Source organism: Rhineura floridana, chromosome 6 (genome assembly GCF_030035675.1).
Source record: "Rhineura floridana isolate rRhiFlo1 chromosome 6, rRhiFlo1.hap2, whole genome shotgun sequence".
NCBI lineage: Eukaryota > Metazoa > Chordata > Lepidosauria > Squamata > Rhineuridae > Rhineura > Rhineura floridana.
In genome coordinates, this window is record NC_084485.1 from 155,552,038 (window position 1) to 155,573,635 (window position 21,598).

The 21,598-nt window shown below is 44.3% G+C and overlaps 1 protein-coding gene across 1 annotated transcript; it reads right to left on the bottom strand.

The window, feature by feature from the left end:
* Positions 1–550: 550 nt before the first annotated feature.
* Positions 551–19,843, bottom strand: TOR3A (torsin family 3 member A). The gene is made up of 6 exons (XM_061634224.1): positions 19,412–19,843; positions 17,695–17,796; positions 15,823–16,088; positions 11,936–12,111; positions 6,637–6,761; positions 551–5,888 (listed from the first exon to the last, which is right to left on the bottom strand). The coding sequence occupies exons 1-6, from the start codon at positions 19,710–19,712 to the stop codon at positions 5,638–5,640; spliced, it is 1,221 nt and encodes a 406-aa protein (XP_061490208.1). The 5' UTR covers positions 19,713–19,843; the 3' UTR covers positions 551–5,637.
* Between the last annotated feature and the right edge of the window lie 1,755 nt (positions 19,844–21,598).

Consider the following 21,598-nt stretch of genomic DNA (forward strand, 5'->3'; position numbering starts at 1 on the left):
CCTTATAATAATCCTATGAGGTAAGTTAGGCTCAGAGGAAATGGCTGGTCTATGGTCACTCAATGAGTTTCATGGCCGATTGGGGATTTATACCCAGGTCATAGTCCAACTCTCTTAATCACTTCACCATACTGGCTCTCACAGCCAGTGAGTATGGCTGTGACCTGGAGCATGATGCACAGCTCAGTAACTCTGCAATGATTGAGGGGCTGTGCAGAGGTAGGTACATTCTTCCATATGTGGTGAAGTTGCAGAGCCACGCAGAATTTTTGGTCTGTAGTCTTCAAAAAAATCAGCCCTATTACAGGTCAGGTAGTTCATGCAATCCTAAATGTGTTGCTGTCTTTATTAGAAAGTGTCACAGAAAATCTTCTGCACAAGGAATTGCTAACACTTTGAGTAGTGGCAGCACATCATATAATCACCAGGTACTGGAAATCATCTGCCAAGCCCACAATTAACCATTGGTATCTTCAGCTATGGAATCTATAGCAGTATTAGAAAAAATCATTCAGTAGCTAAGGACATACATCCGACACACAGAAATGGATTACTTTTATAACATGTTGCTTTATTTCATATGTTAACACAAAAGAAAATTTGGCAACCACTGTCTCCTCTCCCCATGAAGAACTGTGGAAGGGTATCTTGGGTTGATGAGTATCAATATAACAGTTCCCTGTGGTTTATATTCACACTGTATGGTGACTACAAACATTGTTTCCCATCTAGTTTGTTTATTGTTATGTTTTACTTTTTTTAGATAACATGTTAAAAAGTCCTGATCCAGATCAGACCCACCAGAAGAGTACATTTTCCTCTGTACCATTTACTCATTTTTTTCCTTCTCCCCCTCTCCCCCCGCTGTTTGCCCTGATTTAAAAACAAGATTGCCAGTTCCAAGCTCAGGGTTTTTAAAAATGCGTAGTCATACCTAGTTTAACCTCAGTCTTAGCAAAAGTAAAGTGGGATGTAAGTATCTTTCATGGGTCACCTTTACGTTTGTGTGTAAATGATGTTACACCAGTAAGCCCGTTTTCAATTACAATTGCAGTTCTTTGATGACTTTTGCCTGCACGGTCTCCAAAAGTGTGTGTTGCACAATAATCTTACTATTTTACAGAGAAGGGAGACTCTCATAAGAACATAAGAAGAGCCTGCTGGATCAGGTCAGTGGCCCATCTAGTCCAGCATCCTGTTCTCACAGTGGGCAACCAGGTGCCTGGGGGAAGCCCGCAAGCAGGACCCGAGTGCAAGAACACTCTCCCCTCCTGAGGCTTCCGGCAACTGGTTTTCAGAAGCATGCTGCCTCTGACTAGGGTGGCAGAGCACAGCCATCATGGCTAGTAGCCATTGATAGCCCTCTCCTCCATGAATTTGTCTAATCTTCTTTAAAAGCCATCCAAGCTGGTGGCCATTACTGCGTTTTGTGGGAGCAAATTCCATAGTTTAACTATGCGCTGAGTAAAGAAGTACTTCCTTTTGTCTGTCCTGAATCTTCCAACATTCAGCTTTTTGGAATGTCCACGAGTTCTAGTATTATGAGAGAGGGAGAAGAACTTTTCTCTATCCACTTTCTCAATGCCATGCATAATTTTATACACTTCTATCATGTCTCCTCTGACCCGCCTTTTCTAAAAAGCCCCAAATGCTGCAACCTTTCCTCATAAGGGAGTCGCTCCATCCCCTTGATCATTCTGGTTGCCCTCTTCTGAACCTTTTCCAACTCTACAATATCCTTTTTGAGATGAGGCGACTAGAACTGTACACAGTATTCCAAATGCGGCCACACCATACAGTTATACAACAGCATTATGATGTCGGCTGTTTTATTTTCAATACCTTTCCTAATTATCCCTAGCATGGAATTTGCCTTTTTCACAGCTGCCGCACACTGGGTCAACATTTTCATCGTGCTGTCCACTACAACCCCGAGGTCTCTCTCCTGGTCGGTCACCGCCAGTTCAGACCCCATGAGCGTATATGTGAAATTAAGATTTTTTGCTCCAATATGCATAATTTTACACTTGTTTATATTGAATTGCATTTGCCATTTCCCGCCCATTCACTCAGTTTGGAGAGGTCTTTTTGGAGCTCTTCGCAATCCCTTTTTGTTTTAACAACCCTGAACAAAAAACAATGGTGATACTTATTTTATCTATCACACTTGTATGTTGCTGTTCCTCAAGGGAGCTCAGGGCAGCATAAATAGCATCCTGTTTTATCCTTGAGCAGCCCTGTGAGGTGCAGTAAGTAAACCTGAGGCCTCCCTATGAGTTGAATGTAATTCAGGTTTCCATGACCCAAGTCTATCCAGATATCACATTGTAGAACTCTGCCCATCATTGAGACACAGACACTGCATTAATTGAACATTGCCAATTTGCCAAGTCATCCTTCTCTGAATGGCATGGAAGCTGTGTGCCTAGTCTTCACTTGAGATTCTCAACCATAAAACTATGCCGGGGTCCATAAGTCCCGTGGCCGAGCAGCTGGTCACACATGCTTTATCATTTGGCAGGCAAACCTAGACAGCAAATATAATCTTACAGTATTTTCTCTGGCCAGCAGTCACAAACTGCAATAAGCAAAATAGTGCTAGTGCAGTTCTGTACTACCTTTTTGGCTGTGTTCTATGCCACAGCCACTCTAAGATACTTGTGTGTGTATGGAAGCATTTGGGAGATAGTTGCAAATTAGTTTCACGTGTGTGTACTTCACTAGATATAATTGAGCAGGGAAGTAGCAATGTGGCATCACAGCATGTGCCACTACTTAACTATATGCAGACTGAGCATTGTGAGATTAATGGAATTGGAACGCAAGAACAAATTGCCTCATTGCTGTCTGATACTTTCCATAGGTGAGGTATGGGGAACCTGTGGCTCTCCAGATGATGATAGACTGGGCAACGGCCCCAGCCAGCAGAGCCAGTGATAAAAGATTATGAGAGTTGTAGTCCAACAACATTTGGAGGCCACAGATCCACAACCCATGCTGTAGATCCACTTGACTGTTCTGGGTTTGAGGGCTACATTGTCCTGTTGCAAGCCCTCCAGGGGTTGCATGCCAAAGTGACCAGGGCTGAAGTGTAAAAGTGGGCAAGGCCAAAGCAAACTGCATTTCTTATTAATACATAAGACTTAAAAGTTTTTAAAATGAATTTGAATTAATAGAAACAATTGCCCTAGAATGATTTCACAAGCCCTCAAAATAAATTCAAAAGAATAGTGCTTATTAAAAATCTGTAATAATTATTATCCACACTCACACCTTTAAGAATTACTAGCATTGGTGGGTTGTGGTTTTGTTTTGTTTTTTACAATTTTACTTCTAAAGAAAGGGCTTGTAGAAAGAGATACTATCTGGACGTGTTAATGCTTGTTGACTACCCCCAACTCACTCGCCTTTTAAAAAATAATGAATTCATTGCCATGAGATGTTTTTCATGCTTATCTCCCTCAGCAGTCTCCAACCCCCTTTCAGCGTTCTCTCCCTCCTTGACAACTCGCTCAACATCCTCTCTGACACATCCCAAGCTGTCAAGCCATTGTACTTCTCCATACTGCAGGCAGTTCTCGCACTTCATTTGTGCTCAGGCAACTGGTAAGTGTGAGCTGTCTTGTCACCCCTCTGAGCTTTCTTTCGATCTCAGTGTTGCAGCCCCAAGACACCCCAGCTATACAGATTTTCCAGCCCTGCACTGCAATGAGAGGAGACTGCAAAGGAGGCAAACTGCCTTTCTGTTTCGTTAAGGCAGAGCCCTGCCCTAAACTGGTATATTGGTAAAGCAAGGAGGCTAATGAATGGCAAGCTATTTTTCCATTCAAAATGAGAGGAAAGAAACAGTGTGGTAGAAAGGGCTTGGCTAATTGTTTCATCTTGTGATGGCCAGAGCTGGGGCAGGAGAATCCTTTTCTATTCATTTATCTGATAATTGTGAAGTAATGGCTAAATGAGCAAGCCTGCAATCTTATTTGCCAGGGCTTGTTGTAACCATATTTCAATTTAAATTTTTGCTAGTATAGCTGTGAGCTTTCTGTCTCTCTCAGTTGTGCAGCTTTGGGGCACCTTGCTCTAGAGCATTGCAACAGTTTTCCAGCCCTGCATGGCAATGAGAGTTTTTTTTCCCCAGTGCAGCAGAAAGGAAGATCTGGGTGGTTCCAGCTGTTTCATAAAGTGCTCAAGAAGGAGGAAGCTACACACCACAGGACACTGCAGCATTCAGCAGAGCAGTTTGTAAAAAGAAATGCTGCCACCAAATTGTTGGGGGTCTTGGGGGGCACTAAAAATAGTATGGGGGACATCAGATTCAGCCCACAGGCCATATATGATCTGCGTAAGTAAGAGGTATAATCTGGGTTGTGTGCAGTGGGGAAGTGAGATTGCCCCAGCCCCACCTACTAAGCATGCCTCCGCTGCCTCTAGGTCTGGTGGACATTCACGCATAGGTTAATGTTTGCACAGGGCCTATGTGTGGAGGCTTGAAGTGTGAACTCATCATATATAACATCCTGCATCATTCAGGCCTGTGCTTGTAGCCCTTAAGCAGACAGTGAGTCTCTGTTGGGCTAAGAGGTAGGATACATATGACCATCCAAAATGGGCCAAAGTAAGTGTCAGAATTCTAAGCTTAGCCACTCTGTGTTTTGTACTGTAATGGGAATGGATAATGGTGCCAGATTTTAGTTAATAAAGATGTGGTTATGCAACACCAGCAAACTCTGGCTCATGCAAACAGTGCTTGCTTTATCTCTCGACTGTAAGCTTATTGCTTAACCTTAGCACTAGGCTGAAACTGTATTGCAATGGGTCACGTAATGTTGGCTTTTGTCACTACCTCCCATCCTACGCACACCCAAGACATGCAGTTGAGTACACCATTATGGTCCCCCAGATTTTAAACCCTCAGCAGACTAATAAGAATTGCATGTGTGCATTCTTCAGTGTATGTGTGCTTTTGGAAGCAGCAGTTGACCATAGCTTTCCAGCACATTATGTGCTGTTGTATCCCTACATCTTTTAAAAGTTGATTATTAAGTACCTGGGGGGGGGGGAGACGAGCAGCATGTCTCCAAGCTTAAGGCAAGCTACCTGATTCATAATCTCAATATAGAAAAGAGAGGCGTCTGTTGCATTGTAAGCAAATATTTTGGTTCCTTGCTCAGTCACGCTCTTGAAAGAGCAGAGGAGGTCATGACTGCTTTCAGATGAATGCCCAATGAAGTGCTAGTCTTGAAGGCAAAATGAAGAAGTCTTTTACTCCTCTTGCTGTTGCAATTCGCCTGGCCCAGGACAGCCTAAATGCTCACTCTGCACTATGGATGGCCCAGAAGCACCATTTTGTGATCTTCCAAAATTGCACATGCCAAATGCCTTTTCAGCAGCACCATTCATGTAGATTCCAGCTACATAATGTCTGCTTATTGGCAATATCTCCATTTTTTGATGCAAGTTCTTCAGTGGACTTCGGCTTTATCTCTTTTTCCAGTCCACTTGTCCAAACATTGTAAGGAATTTAATACCTGATTGCAGTGCAATAAATGTCACAAGACATTTGACCGCTGTGCAAGAAAAAGGAGAGTAGGTTGCTCTGCAGTCCTGTGTGCAGTCAACCCCACCCACCCAATAAACACATCAGGGAAGAAAGTAGTTTATGCGCTGGAAGACTGACTTGCAACCCTGGGCAGAGAAAAGTTTCTCCTCCTTGGGGACAAACACCATCATCTTTGCAACCTCATCCAGTGCCTCTTCAGTGAACTGAAGTCCCTGGGCTAGGAAAGCATCCCGAGCACACAGCTTCACGTGGCAGTACTCAAGGGGCAGGAAAGGTACCAGGAAGTCTAAGAGGTTCTCTTCCAGAAGACGATTGTGGGCATAAACCTCATCTGAAAAGAAGCACAAGGTGTGCATGAGACAGAATTCCTTCCTTTCCTACAAAGTATTGCACTTCCTGCTTCCCGCAGAAGCTGGTTAGGAAAACCTATTGCTTTCCTAGCTGGGTTGGACATCGGTGATCTATATCACATCAGTGTGCATGGCCTGTTGCAAAGTTATATCTGCAAAATGGATAGAATGCTAGGCCAAATAGCAGGAGGAGATGAAGTGGCAAGAACAAGAGAATGGTAAAGAAACATGAATGCAGATGCAGTTACATTTCCTATGAATTTAGAGCTGCTTCACATGTTGAGTGCTTTCAGCAAGCGCTCCATCATTCCACACTGCCAAGAGCTGTTTTCATGCATTCTGCAGCAGCAAGCCCAGGTTTGCCAGAGAGGGTGTGCTTTACCACTCCTTACACTGTTAGATGTACGCTTAAAGCAAGGATGAGGGTCGCTGTGGTCCTCCAGCTGTTGTTGGGATTCCAGCTCCCGTCAGCCCCAGCCAGCACGGCTAATAGGTACGGATAATGAAAATTGTAATTCAACAACATTGGAGGGCCACAGGTACAAGTAAACCATCACAAGCGAAGCAGAGTGTTTTTACAAGAGATGTTTTGATACAGGTGCAGAGCTCTACAGTGAAATGTTTATTCTCCTTTGGTGATGTGCGACGCAGCCCTTAGGAAACTCCTGGGAAGAGAACCTTTGCATCCTAAATCCTGCATATACTGTGTTAGGAAAAGTAGTGTCTCACCTGTAGACTCCAACAGTTCTGCACGCAGGTACTGGTCGAAGGACTCCATGGTAATTTCCTCTCTGGCTCGTCCAGCTCGCCAGAAGTCGAGGGCTACCTCATTGATGATGTTGCCACCAGTATTACTGGGTGGAAAGAAAGAGAATTACTTCTGTGTTTGGCCAATGGGATTCAGTTACCTCGCATAGAGAAAATCATTTTTCACACAACCTGTCCTGAATTCACCAGGATACCAGCAGAGCAAAGCTCCCATAGTAAAGATCAGCAACTGCTGAACTTTGGGAAGGTCCAAGTTGCCCCCCACACACACACAAATGTATGGATGGAAGGAACCCAGCTGCTGTAGCAGGTTGCTTGAAGGGACTGCAAGGAGGGCTTAGCCCACCTCCCCTCCTAAGGCATTTTGTACATCTCTTAACTAAATCCCCAACAGCTTTCTTTTTTATAATTCCTTTTTAGGATTGTCTCCTGCCTTTCCCTAACACTTGGGGTAGGAGGCACGTCCTATTCTATGGGTACAATGGTTTGGAGTGTCTTCACCTTGTGCTAAGCCAGAGAGACAGACTGGGAATTTTGTTGGTGTACCGCCCGCCCTGCTGCCCAACGAATTCCCTAACTGAGCTGACAGAGGTAGTCTCGGAGGTATTGTTGCGGTCCCCTAGACTATTGGTACTGGGGGACTTCAATGTCCATGCCGAGACTGCTTTATCTGGGGCGGCTCAGGACTTCATGGCGTCCATGACAACCATGGGGCTGTCTCAGTTTGTTACTGGCCCAACGCATGTGTCAGGACATACTCTTGACTTGATCTTCGCCACTGGGCATGGAGATGGTGATCTGGTGGTTGGGGTTTTTTCATCTACCCCATTGTCATGGACAGATCACCGCTTGCTGAAGTTTAGGCTCACAGCGACCCTTTCCCTCTGCAAGGGTGGGGGACCTATTAAATTGGTCCGCCCCCGGAGACTAATGAATCCTGAGGGTTTCCAAAGGGCTCTGGGGGATTTGCCGACTGAGAAGACTGGCGCTCCTGTTGAAGCCCTGGTTGAACTGTGGAATACGGAGATGACCCGGGCGGTTGACACGATTGCTCCCATGCGCCCCCTCCTATGTAGAGCTCATACAGCTCCATGGTATACCTCGGAGTTGAGAGTGATGAAGCAAGAGAGGAGGAGGCTTGAGTGCAGATTGAGGCGAACTCCTGACGAATGCAATTATGCCTTGGTAAGTGCCTGTTCTAAGCGGTATATAGTAGCGGTGAGGGCAGAAAAAAGAGATATTTTGCTGCCACAATTAAGGCATCTCTTTCCCGCCCAGCGAAGCTCTTTAAAATTTTACGAGGGCTTTTACATTCTGGCCCTCGGGATATTATGGATTTATCTGTAGCCCGCTGTGAAGAGTTCGCCAGGCACTTCCAAGATAAGATCGCATGCATTCGTCGGGACTTAGACTCCAATATTATAGCAGTTGGTCCTAATGAAGCATCCAGATCACGGTCTTGTCCTCATTTATTGGATGAGTTTCAGTCGGTGCAGCTCGAGGATGTTGACAAGATCCTTGGACTGGTGCGGGCGACCACGTCTGTTCTGGATCCTTGCCCCTCTTGGCTGGTGAAAGCTGGCAGGACCGGAACCGCCGGCTGGGCCAAGGAGGTAATAAACGCCTCTTTAAGAGAGGGAGTGGTCCCTGACTGCCTAAAAGAGGCGGTGGTGGGACCGCTCCTGAAGAAACCCTCCTTGGACCCAGATAACTTGAACAACTATAGACCTGTGGCGAATGTTCCGTTCCTGGGCAAGGTTCTGGAACGGGTGGTTGCCGGCCAGCTCCAGGGGCTCTTGGATGACACTGATTAACTTAATCCATTTCAATCCGGTTTTAGGCCCGGTTTTGGCACCGAAACAGCCTTGGTCGCCCTGTATGATGACCTTTGTCGGGAGAGGGACAGGGGGAGTGTGACTCTGTTGATTCTCCTTGATCTCTCAGCTGCTTTTGATACCATCGACCATGGTATCCTTCTGGGGAGACTCACGGAGTTGGGAGTCGGGGGTACTGCTTGGCAGTGGCTCCGCTCCTACTTGGTGGGTCGTCACCAGAAGGTAGTGCTTGGGGAACACTGCTCGACACCCTGGACTCTCCATTGTGGAGTCCCGCAGGGATCGGTACTGTCCCCCATGCTTTTCAACATCTACATGCAGCCGCTGGGTGCGGTCATCAGGAGTTTTGGGGTGCGTTGTCATCAGTATGCTGATGACACGCAACTCTATTTCTCCTTTTCATCCTCTTCAGGTGAGGCTGTTAACGTGCTAAACCGTTGCCTGACTGCGATAATGGACTGGATGGGGGCTAACAAACTGAAGCTCAATCCAGACAAGACCGAGACGCTGTTGGTGAGTGCCTTCACTGCCCAGATGGAGGATGTTCATCCTGTTCTTGATGGGGTTACACTCCCCTTGAAGGAACAGGTTCGTAGCTTGGGAGTTCTTTTCGATCCTTCCTTGTCTCTCGAGGCCCAGGTGGCCTCGGTGGCACGGAACGCTTTTTACCATCTTCGACTGGTAGCCCAGCTACGTCCCTATCTGGACAGTGATGACCTCGCCTCAGTTGTTCACGCTCTGGTAACTTCTAGGTTGGACTACTGCAATGCGCTCTACGATGGGCTGCCCTTGAAGATAGTTCGGAAACTACAGCTTGTCCAGAATGCAGCAGCCAGACTACTGACGCGGACCAGAAGGTCCGCTCATATAACACCTGTTCTGGCCTGTCTGCACTGGCTTCCTATTTGTTTCCGGGCTAAATTCAAAGTGCTGGTTTTGACCTATAAAGCCCTACACGGCATTGGACCGCAATACCTGGTGGAACGCCTCTCCCAATACGAACCTACCCGTACACTGCGCTCGACATCTAAGGCCCTCCTCCAAGTCCCATCCCATCGGGAAGCTCGGAGGGTAGTGACCAGAACCAGGGCCTTCTCGGTGGTGGCCCCCGAATTGTGGAATAGTCTCCCCGACGAGGTACGCCTGGCGCCGACGCTGCTATCTTTTCAGCGCCAGGTGAAAACCTTTTTATTCTCCCAGGCATTTTAAAATGTATTTTAATAATTGTTTTTATAGTGTATTTTAAACAGTATCTTATTATTGTTATATTTTGATGTTGCTTGGTTTTTGTTGCTTGTTGTTTTGATTTTTGATTCTGTTATATTTACTGTATTTATATATCTTGCTTGTTTTATCTTTTATGTACACCGCCCAGAGAGCCTTTTTGGCTTAGGGCGGTATATAAATAAAATAAATAAATAAATAAATAAATGAGGTCTTTCACTATCCTAAGGAAGTCTACCACAGAGAATATGGAGGTGCAGAGTCGGGGGGGGGGGAGAACCAGCTTGCAAAAAGCTACAGCCAGCTTGGCCTATTTCACATGATCAAAGCTCTTCACATAGTGTGCAGTAATCCTTACACCAACCTTGTGAAGCAGGTCAGCTGGACTGGAAATGAGTGAAATCAGACTGGAAAAAAAGTAGCTTGCCTACTTAGTATATTGATGGCCGAGGTGAGATTTGAACAAGCAATGCATTGCTTGTACCTTCAGCTATGTTGCAATTGTTATAGAGATGCCGCCTCAGGAATGGAATGCCATTTAGGTGGGCAGAGCACATGACAATGTCATGGTTCCACTGTCATGGCTACAAGGCAGGTTTACTTCGGCCTGGACAAACTTGCCTTCTCTGCCCTCTCTGAAGATTTGAGTGAATTGAGGTCTGATGCAGTTTAGTAAATTCCCAGCCCTGTTATGTAGGAGATGCTGGACTGTGCTCAACTCTTGGCCCCACTCCAGACTACTCACAAAAGTCAGCAAAAGGACAAGAAAATTGGCAAGAATCCCAATAGTTTCAACAGGCCAGATAGCCATGTTTTCATAGATAGCAATGACTACTGTGAGCGATTCAGATTTTAGTGGGGTAGGTAAAGTTTTCAGTGAGAGTCAATGGCCTAGTCTTGGATATATTCAAGAATAAATTACAGAAAAGCAGTCTGTTTAGAGCAGGGGTCGCCAATCTTTTTGAACCAGAGGGCACATTTCAAATTTTGAGAGTGCTGGGGCAGCAGTCACAAAATGGCTGACATGGGGGCATGGCATAACAAAAAATTAGAGAGCAATCATGGTGAAGATTTTTCCATAATTGCATTTCCATACTTGAAAAGGCTTGACCTGTTGAATTTCTGCCTACCATATAGCTGTTAAAGGCACAAGAACCCTGTTTTCTCCAAACCAAAGCCTAGGCTGCCATCCTGTACCCACTTACCCGGAGGTACGCCCCATTAAACACAAAGAGACTTATTAGCCATGAGTACCATTGTACTGTAAGTTAACTTTACAGTGAATTCTTCATGAGTCCCTGGTCTTTAGCTCCTGCAAAGCGGGAAACATGCCTAAGCCTCTTTGCAAAGTTTTCATGTTTCCCTTTTGTAGGAAGGAGGATTCTTTAACATTCACCCACACATATTGTGTAGTAGTATTTACAGAAAATAATTTCTAGGCATTACCTGATCTCAAGCCAAACCCAGCACAGGAAAAATGCATCCTGATTGCTAGGGAAAAAAGAAGGGCCAACTATGGAGACCCCAAAGACTAAAAAAAAAAGAAGGAAGAGGAAAAGTACTAAAAGGGAGGGGAAAACAGCGGGTTTTTAGGATCAAGGGATTCCTATTGCCTGGGGTCAAAACAACACATATAAGTCAGAACTCTGACTTCCCTCATTGGCTAATAACACTGACAGGCAGAAGCAGCTGGGTTGGCTCATTTCACAGAAATCTCTTAGAAGGGTACCTGCCCATTTTGCTCCATAGCTTTCCTTTTAAGAGGGCTAGAGACTTTTTTAATAAAATGAAAGTTCAGATTCTGGCCTACCCGCTAGGGGCACCAATGAAATCCTGCGTGGGCACCACGGCAGTGACCCATTTTGAAGAGTGATACAACTCTTTTTTCCCCTTAAGCAAATTTGCACCCTTTGCCCTGTATACTCTGAGTTGGGGCCCACTGGATATTTTATAATAGAAATCACTTGTTGCATCAAGCTGGTGATCTGGCCAGTGATAAGGGTTTTCTTGAGGGTTTGTTACCTGTCATCTACACCAGAGAAAGGGGCTGTTTGCAGATGGCTGGATGCATCCCAAAGCTTTTACCCATGTAGCTTAGCCGTTACTCTTCAAACTCAGTCTTTTAATACCTTCAAGAGCCTCTGAAAAAAGGTGACCCTTTTCTTGTTCTTTGACCACAGAAAAGAGGCGGGAGAACTCACCTAAGGAATAAGAAGATGGACCGCCGGTAATCCACCATATCAATGTTGTCATAGTGTTCCATGTATGGTTTTAAGATGTCTAGGAGACCACCATGAAGTTTCTCTGCCTCATCAAAGATGAACAATGACTGCTCACACTGTTGCACTGCCTCGCTGATCTGCTTTGCTAGCTGAACCTGAGTGGCCAAAGGAAACAGGCATGAGTTTTACAGGAGGAAATGATTTGATATATTTCCCACCTTTTAGGGCAGGGGCGGAGAAGCCAAAGGTCAGGAATGATGGGTACTGTAGTCCAACAACATCTATCTATCTATATACCACCCCACAGCCAAAGCTCTCTGGGCGGTTTACAGCAATTAAATCTAGAGGGCTGCAGGCTCCCCACTCCTGTTTTAGGGTATAACTCTTGCAGTTGACTTACTACAATACAATATATCAAGCAATAAAACTTTAAAAACAAGCCAAGAAATAAACAACTAAAACAACAGCAGGAAAGACATGAAGTCAGCATGAAGCTGAGTGGCACTAAACAGTTTTTAAAATCTGCCTAGAAGACACCAACCAGCTTAGGGGGTGCAAGAAAAAAATAGACAAACGTGGGGCCACCATTGAAAAGACCCTGTTCCTGGTTCCTGCCAATTGGATGGGTGTTAGCAATTAACCAGGGCCTCTGAGGCTAATCTCAGAGCTGAGCAACAGTCCTTGAAGTAATAATGCTACTGAGAGGTCCAAAAACCCCTCACATTCCCAGAGCAGGTCATTCACTAGGTCAAGCAACACTAGGATAAAAACACTGTTTCCATTCCCAAACCAAGTCAAAACCTGGACTACATTAAAATAGTGTTGTGCAAGACTGTCTAAAGTTGAGACCTCACCTCTCACTCTAATACCTTGCTTTTAAGAATAGTACATTTGACACTGGGCAGTAATTGTTCAATTCAATAGGTCCAGGGTAGATTTCTTGTAAGGGGGTAAGTTTCCATCTCCTTCAGCGTGAAAGGAGCTACCTCTTCATTCAAGAATGCCTTAAGGACCTCCGAAGTCCAACAAATAATCCAGCTCAAATTGCTTTCACAATCCAGGAAGGGCAAGGATCTAGAATGCAAGTGGTAGCTCTCCAACCCCCTAAGCAGCTTGTCCACATTCTCAGGCTGAAAAAATATCCACAGTAACCTGATTAGACAACATCCTGGCTGCATCTATCTCTAACTCTGTCAACAATGATGTTCGGTTCAGGGCACATATGAAAAGGTGAAGGACATTGGCCACAGCAGGCTCTCGAGGGCTCCAACAGTTAATCCTCTGGGTCTACTTGAAGTAGACCCCTTACTGGTTAGAACAGCGCTGCTGGCCAACATTATGCAGGCACAAAGGTGATGAAGTAAGCACTGCCACAGAGTAGCCCCTATGATGGGCTCAAGCCTGTATTCAATAATACTTGCTTAGAGTCTCAAACCATTTGTGCTCTAGTCAAGAAACCCAACCATTTTGTTGCTGTCACAGCCTCAGAGTTCCCCAGTGCTGAGATGGCTCCATAGTTGAGGCAAAAACATTTGGGAACAATTTTATCAATGACCCAGGTGATTTCATTCCAAAGAGAGACCAGAGTCTTGGCAAAACCACCAGTCAAATCTGCAGGAAACACCCCCAGAGACATCAGAAAACCATCAGGATTTATAAGTCTCTGAGGACAGGTCATCAAATATGGTCCTTAACCCCTGTGGAGCTCTGAGGCAGCATGTAATCAAACCTGACGAGATAGTGATCTGTACACAATAATAGAGTCAATTCCCTCGCTCTCACCCAACCAATACAGAAAATCAAATCTGAAGTATACCTTGCCACACGTTAGGCCAGGCCCTCTGAGACAGGCCCGTGATTGTCATAGCAACCATGAAATTCTGAGCTGCTCTAGACAAAGCAGCCTTGGGGTGGTCCTCAAGCACAATAAGCTTCACAGTCCTCAGCACCACCTCTGAGACCACCTCCACAAGCTCAGGTAAGAGGCTGTGAGGCAGCAATGTGGCTGGCATAGTAACAGAAGAATTCCAGGCCTGTTCCATAAGCCCAAAACCTGGTAAAGACGTTAAGTTGGCAGACTACTTGATAGGGTATTTGGTCAGGGAGATGGAATCCTTCTAGACCAGCCTTTCCCAACCTTTGGGTCCCTAGATGTTGTTGGACTACAACTCCCATAATTTCTGACCACTGGCCATGCTGGCTAGGGTTGATGGGAGTTGTAGTCCAACAACATCTGGAGACCCAAAGGTTGGGAAAGGTTGTTCTAGACCACAGCTATCTCTTTTCCAGTCCACCCATCCACCAAGCTGTAGTTCAAGCTGCACTTGGAAAGCTGGTGGATTCTTCTGGGAAAGGTTCGCACCTCTCCCCTCTTCAGATATAAAGAAGGGAATTAAATACAAAGCAGACAGTAACAGATACATAACAAGACTCATACAGTACTATCCTGTCATGGCCTGACCGTTTCCCACTGAGGTTTGGAACTACCCTTTCAATCTGGCTTCAGGCCTGGTTTGGGGACCAAATCAGTCTTGGTTGCCCTGATGGTTGACCTTATTATGAGAAGGACAGAGAAAGTGCAAAACTGTTAATTTTACTCAAGCTCTCAGTGACTTTATGAACCAGCTCAGTTGGATGGGAATTGATGGTACTGTATTCCAGTGGCTCTGCTCGTACCTGCAGGACCATTCAAATAGTGGCTTTGGGTCCGTCAGTCCCCTGACATCTGCACTTTGGGGTCCCTCGGTACCACCTTGTTCCCAATGCTTTTTAACATCAACTTGAAGCCATTGGTGGAGGTCATTAGGAGCTCTACTTCTCTGTAATGTCTGAATCAGGAGAGGCATGCAAGATTCAGACAGGCCATGCAAGACCTGGCTCAATGTTAGGAATCAGTGATGGGCTGGATGAGGGCCAATAAACTGAAACAATTATGTGTCTTCCAAGTTTAGGAAATTTGCAGTTTGCCTGTTCTTGACAGGACAGCACTCTCCTTAAAGGAGCAGGTACGTAGCTCAGGAGTACTCTTAGATCCATCACTTTCACTGGAGGAACAGGTGTTCTCAATGGCGAAGAATGGTTTCTTCCCTTCCCAAACAGGGATAGCTTCTTGGACGCAGTGGTGCAGGCCTTGATAACCTCTAGATTGGACTATTTGCAACACGCTCCACGTGGGACTGCCCTTAAGGTTGGTTCAGAAATTGCATCTAGTGCAGGCTGCTGTGGTGTGGCTTTTGGCTGGAGCTGCCCCGCTTCAGCATATTTATTACACTGGTGATGAAAACTCTGTACTGGCTCGGTGCCGGTACATTACTGAGCTAAGTTCAAGGTATTACTAAACAGCATAGGACCAGGTTACCCGAAAGACTATCTTGCCCTTACACACTGGGCAGATCACTGAAATAATCTGAGAAGCAGTCCTGACTGCCCCACAGTTACCACATAGTGGTTTAGTTTCTATGCAAACTAAGGCTTTCAGCCTCATGGCATGGGACAGCGTTCTCATTGAAATCAGACAGAAACCCATTATTCTAATATTTTGGTGCCTGCTGAAAACATTTCTGTTTTGACAAGTGTTTTTAGATCATTAATTTGATTCTGTATTAGTTGTTTGTTCTGTATTTTATATGAAAAATTTTATGATTTTTATTTTTTTTATTGTACACTGTCATGATACTTCTTTTGAATGAGTTGGCAGTTTAGAAATACTCTTATGTGACCACAAATGGCAAAAGTTAAGAATCAAGAAGTCGAGATGGGCACTCATTCAACACTCCGAAACACCAAAACAATCAAGTCACACCAGCAGTCGGCTTTTGTAGCTTACTGAGCATGCTGGTTAATTTCTCTGAAGAAATTCCCCTTACCTTGTATATGTCCACATACTTGGAATGGGGGAAGTGAAATAGCGAGATGAAGACTTTGACACAGTCACTCTTCAGGCCATCCCGGTAGAGATGTTTTGCTATTATCTGGGCCACAAAGTTCTTGCCTGTGCCAGACCAGCCATGGAAAGAAAGAGCCAGGGCTTTCTCTGGCTGGGGTGTCTCTAGGAAGCCTTGAACTGCTTTCAGGACAACATCTTTTGCTAAGTGTTGTCCATGAAGTCTCCTGCTCAGGTCCAGCTCCAACCCTAGTGAAAAAAAGGAACAGAGAATCCTTTGCATATCTTTTTGTGGTCGAGAGAGAATGTTCAATGGAAGAAGGGCAGCATTGCTAGGAATTCATTCCATAAGATGAGGGCTCTGTGTGTGCATGTATGGTGATACCAGGGAATCTTAGAAAAGCTGCAGAATCCAGCTTCCTTCCTTCCACAAGTTAAGCCATTATAGCTGACCAATTATGCTTGATGTGGGTGACCAGTGCCTGCCTGGTGACACTTCAGAAAACAGTAGCTTCCAATGGTTAGTTGGTGTTTCAGTGGCTTGTGTCATCTCTTGACTTTACCAATGACTAGCAAAAGCAAGATAAATTATGCAACCTTTTAAAAAATCAGACTAAATTATGTAAAACAAGATATCATGTAAATTTGTAGGATTCATCCAGCTTTCTTTGTCAGAGAATTTGGGTTACCTTGTTAGAGAACTCTGAAATATATATATAATACCTCAAAGTGCCAATTGCAATAGCTCTGCCTAATATTATGCAGGGCCATCTGCTTTATTTATTATTATTGATTTGTACTGCTAGACAACTTGAAATATTAAAAGGGGTCTGCTGAGTCCTAAAAAGGATGCAAGACCACAGCAGCTTGACCGGAAAATCTCCACTTTATTTATTTATTTATTTTATTTATTTATTATACTTGTATACTGCCCCATAGCCGAAGCTCTCTGGGCGGTTTACAGTAACTAAACTAGTTTTTGACCCCGATCAAATTAAAGTTAGTTGTGAATAGGTCCTAGATATGGTTCCAACACACCAGTGGTTGTCCTCATACCTCCAATATCGTATACTGTGCATTAGTGGAAGAGATAGCACCCTTTAATCACTACCCTAACTGTGAGAGGGGCTTCTCCCTGACCAGCTTCCACAGCTCCAGTAACATTTAAAGGATGGACCAGATGTTGTTGGACTATAGCATCCATCATCCCATGGATAGCTTTGGTGGCTGGGGCTGATGGGAGTTGGAGTCCAACAACTTCTGATTTAAATGTCTCAACAATTTACAGTAGATGAGGGCCTATCAAGTGGGTCATGCCTACTGAATAGGCATTCCCTCAGAAGGGTGTTGACTCTCATCAGCCAGCACCATAGGATTGGGTCATTTAAACATTACTGCAGCCATTCAACAGATGCTCATGAAAAAGCTAGTGTAAATGTTATGTAAAGGGCCCCACAGATTTATCCAAATAAACAAGGCAAAGTTGTGATTCCATCCCAAAACATAAACACCTAGCTTTATTGTAGAAACTGCTGGTCCCAAGTCAATTATGAATGGGTTCTATTAGGCAAGGAAAGGGTGTGTGGGACAGTCTGATGATGGACTGTACTTCCCAGCAGAGTGACTTTGGCTTTATTGAGTTTTCCCCATACTGGGAAGAAAAAAATTGCTGCCATTTTCATAAAGAAAAACTGCCCTTTCTAACAAAACAAAAACCTACCGCAACTATAGTCTTACCGTTGTGCTAATCTCCTTACGCTTCTAGGGTCATACAGGGGGTGTGTATGTTCACACACACACACGTGTGTGTGAAATGATACTAGGCCATTTCGGGGGGGGGGAGCAAACTCTTTACCTGTGATGTTATTGATCACTCTGCAGTCTCCTGTTGCACAGCATCTGCCAAAGCTACAGTACCAGCTGGAGACTATCTCACTCACGATGGGCAAGCTCCACCCTAGAAAAAAGTCAAGCCAGTTTTGGAAAAGAACGGCCACAACTCATGACTCCCGCCCCATATTCATCTCACAACCATCTTGCAAAACTGGCTATTACTATTCCCAATGCACTGATGAAGAACTATGTCAGAAATTGACTTGCCCAAAGCAACCACTGTCCCATGGCACTCCTCTCCCCTTCCATTTATGCTCCTAGAAATAAATGGCTGGGGTTCAAAAGGCAGAAGAGAGACTTGCCTACTCATCTCTTCCATGAGCTTCACTCCTACTGATGTATTTATACACACATTGGGTATTAAATGGAACTGGATGATATTCTGATTGCTAATAAAAGACACCTAGAACCTTCATTATAAAGATACTGCAATACGGATGTACCGCCCTGTTAATCCAGCAAGAGACTCAAATAGTCTTTAGTTTTCTCTATCTCAGGGTTCTCCCCTGACATCCAGTTCCTTACCATCAGAGCCATTTGAGAAGTATGTCTGAACACAGATGGTCACCAACAATGGACAATTAATAGTGGCCTATTCTATATCCTATACTCTGTATCCTATATTCTATATCCTATATTCTATATCAAGGCTTTCCTGTCTTGTAGTAAAGAACTATACCAGTTCATGCTGCAGATGAGGGATCACAGTAAAAAAAATATCCCTGCAAGCAAAAAATTAACACATCAGAGAAGAGACTGGCCTAAAATATTCTGTCTCTCTCTGATGGCCCTGTGTGTGCATGTGTGTTTGTGCACAGGCAGGGGAGCATTAAAACGACATTCTTCACATGCTGCCTGAAGTGGTATGGTCCATTCTACCACCATAGGATTTCCCCATCTTATTCTGCTACATGTGTTGACCAGCTAAATTGAAGAAATAGCAGTGAAGAGACAAGGTATGGTAGGTTCAGATTCAGGATGCAATCTTTATAAAGTTTCTTAGTCAAATTTCTTTCTTTATTAACCATTGCAACATACAAACCACTTCAAAAAACATAATGGTAAGCCAGCATAATAAACTGTACAATCATTAAGCATACATAAAAATAAAAGTAAAATGATACAATATAATAAAAACTTGCTGAGGTTTATCATTTTTGTTTATTCCTTTAAATATCTGCTGGCAACTTCTTGGGGATAAGTGTGACACTATCCAGTGTCAAATTAGGCCATTGTTTATAATGTTATTAATTTGATTCTTCTTATATAATATGTCAGATGCAATGCAGAATACACGTAAAAACAGCAACAACAGAATCAATACATAGTTCAAATGAAAATTATAAAATGTCACTAAAATTCAAAACAGAAAAAACCCTATTCATCCCCAAGGCATAATACAAGCATCAGAAGCATAATGTACAAGAAGACAGGCATGCAGTGCAATGCTATGTATACTTACTCAGAAGTAAACCCCATTGTGTTCAGTGGGGCTCACTACAGGTAAGCAAGTATGAGATCGCAGGCTTAATATGTGCTCCACGACTAGGAATGAGAGGTTACCTACTCTGTCCTTGCTCACCGAACTTCACTAAATTCTACAAAGCAGAAGCTGCCTCTTGAAGTCTCTGCATAAGCAACAGTTGGGAAGGGGAGAGAAAGATGTGACACCTCCTTACCTTGCTGTTCCAGGATGACCTTTCCTCCTTCCTCTTCCTCCTCCTCCTCTTCCTCACAGTCCTCCTGCCACAACCTGCAGGCCAGGAAATGCCAATACCTGTTGGAGAGGGCCCTCGCGGCCCCTAGATGGTTCTGCAATCTCCCGTAGTGTTCATTGCCCAGCCGAGCTGAACTCTGAGCTGCTTTTCTGCGCTCCCAAAGCCTGTCTTGTCTTGCGTGCCCGGGTGCGCCCACTAGCAAAACACAGAGGCAGAAATACAGCAAAGGGCTGGAATGCACAACCCTGCACACCACGGCCATGTGTAGTGGGAGGGGGGTGCGCGCGCGTGTGCGTGAAGGGCTCGCGACACATTCGCCACAGCGCCTAGCCTCGCTCCGACAGCTGCTGGGAGCAAACCCAGCCCTGCGTTTACTTAAATTCCTGATCCGCTTGCCGGAACAGTGACCTCACTTCCTATCAGCTTCCCATTGGGGTTGCCTTGGCTACTGTCTCTTTCCTCATGACACCGACACTGAAGAAGGGTAGCAAAGGCCTAGGGGCGGTGCTTGCCTATGCCACAGTTGCGACATGCTTTCTAGCCTACGGGAAAGAGCGCGAGCGGGGAAGAGAGAAATCAGAGCTTAAGCCGGAGAGGAAACGCTCCTGGAACCCATTTCCTACAGTGTAATGAGGGAGACAAGTGACAGCTTTTCGTTTATCGTATTTCTCAGAGAATCAGTGCGCCTGGTGGCAGGATGGAGTGGGGCCATCACTGTTGCCCAAGGAACGCATGCTCCTTTCTTTTGTCTGTCAAGAAGGGTTTTTTTCTATCCTACGAAACACTGCATTCTGGCTACTCTGTTCATAGGGACATATATGGTTTATTGGGTCATATATGTTCATATATGGAGTGAGAAATGCCAGATGTCCAAGCTGGATATAGAAACGGAAGAGGTACCAGAGATCATAACACAAACATACGTTGGAGAATGGAATGGACCAAGGAATTTCAGAAGGAAATCACCCTGTGCTTTATAGATTACAGCAAAGCCTCTGACTGTGTAGATCATGAAAAACTATGGAAGGCTTTAAAAGACATGGGGGTGCCACAGCATCTGATTGTCCTGATGTGCAACCTATAATCTGCACAAGAGGCTACTGTAAGGACAGAATATGGAGAAACCGATGGTTCCCAATCGGAAAGGGTGTGAGACGGGTGTATTTTATCACCCTATTTGTTTAATCTATATGCAGAACATATCATACAGAAAGTGGGATTGGACCAAGATGAAGGTGGTGTGAAAACTGGAGGGAGAAATATAAATAACAATATATGCAGATGATACCATACTACTAGCAGAAACCAGTAATGGTTTGAAATGAATGCTGATGAAAGTTAAAGAGGAAAGCACAAAAGCAGTACTACAGCTGGAAGACTAATTTATCTATGTATATATGTTTTGATTGTATAAGCTATATGTCAGTACATTGTAACAGGCATTTAAATTGCTAAGAAGCTTTTGATTTGTAGACTTAAGAAGTTGATTTAAAAAATAAAAAAAGAATTCAAGAAATGCAGTAGACAAATTTTGAGCATCTTGGTTAAGTTTTATTGCATATGGGGTTCTGAGAGAGAGATGAGTAAGTGTACATGGACCACTCAAAAAAGACTATATAGGAAAACCCAGTGAAAAACAGAACAATTACTAAAAAAGGGCAATTAACACAAAATTGATTTCTTTATATGCAACAACGTGAATAATGCTCCTTTGTTCCTTTCTTTTGTTGTGCGTTATATATTGTTTTATACTGTTCTGATATTTGTATGGCAAAGAAGAAATAAAATGTAAAAAAAAGAAGACGATGAGGATAACGACAACAGAAGATTTATGTAACTTTAAAGTTGACAAGGACATATCAGAAGATGGCTAGGACTGGGGAGGGCAGCTATGCGAGAACTAGAAAAGGTCCTCAAATGCAAAGACGTATCACTGAACACCAAAGTCAGGATAATTCAGACCATAGTCTTCCCAATCTCTATGTATGAATGTGAAAATTGGACAGTGAAAAAAAGTGGATAAGAGAAAAATCAACTCCTTTGAAATGTGATGTTGGAGGAGAGCTTTGCACATACCATGGACTGCGAAAAAGACAAATAACTGGGTGTCAGAACAAATTAAACCAGAACTATCACTAGAAGCTAAAA

What these genes read in the sequence shown, in the direction of transcription:
- TOR3A (XM_061634224.1), bottom strand. Translation starts at nt 19,712, where the DNA reads ATGGCCGTGGTGTGCAGGGTTGTGCATTCCAGCCCTTTGCTGTATTTC. An exon ending in AGTGATCAATAACATCACAG is followed by an intron (nt 16,089 to 17,694) that starts GTAAAGAGTTTG and finishes TTTTTTCACTAG; the next exon opens with GGTTGGAGCTGGACCTGAGC. An exon ending in TCCATCTTCTTATTCCTTAG is followed by an intron (nt 6,762 to 11,935) that starts GTGAGTTCTCCC and finishes CTTTCCACCCAG; the next exon opens with TAATACTGGTGGCAACATCA.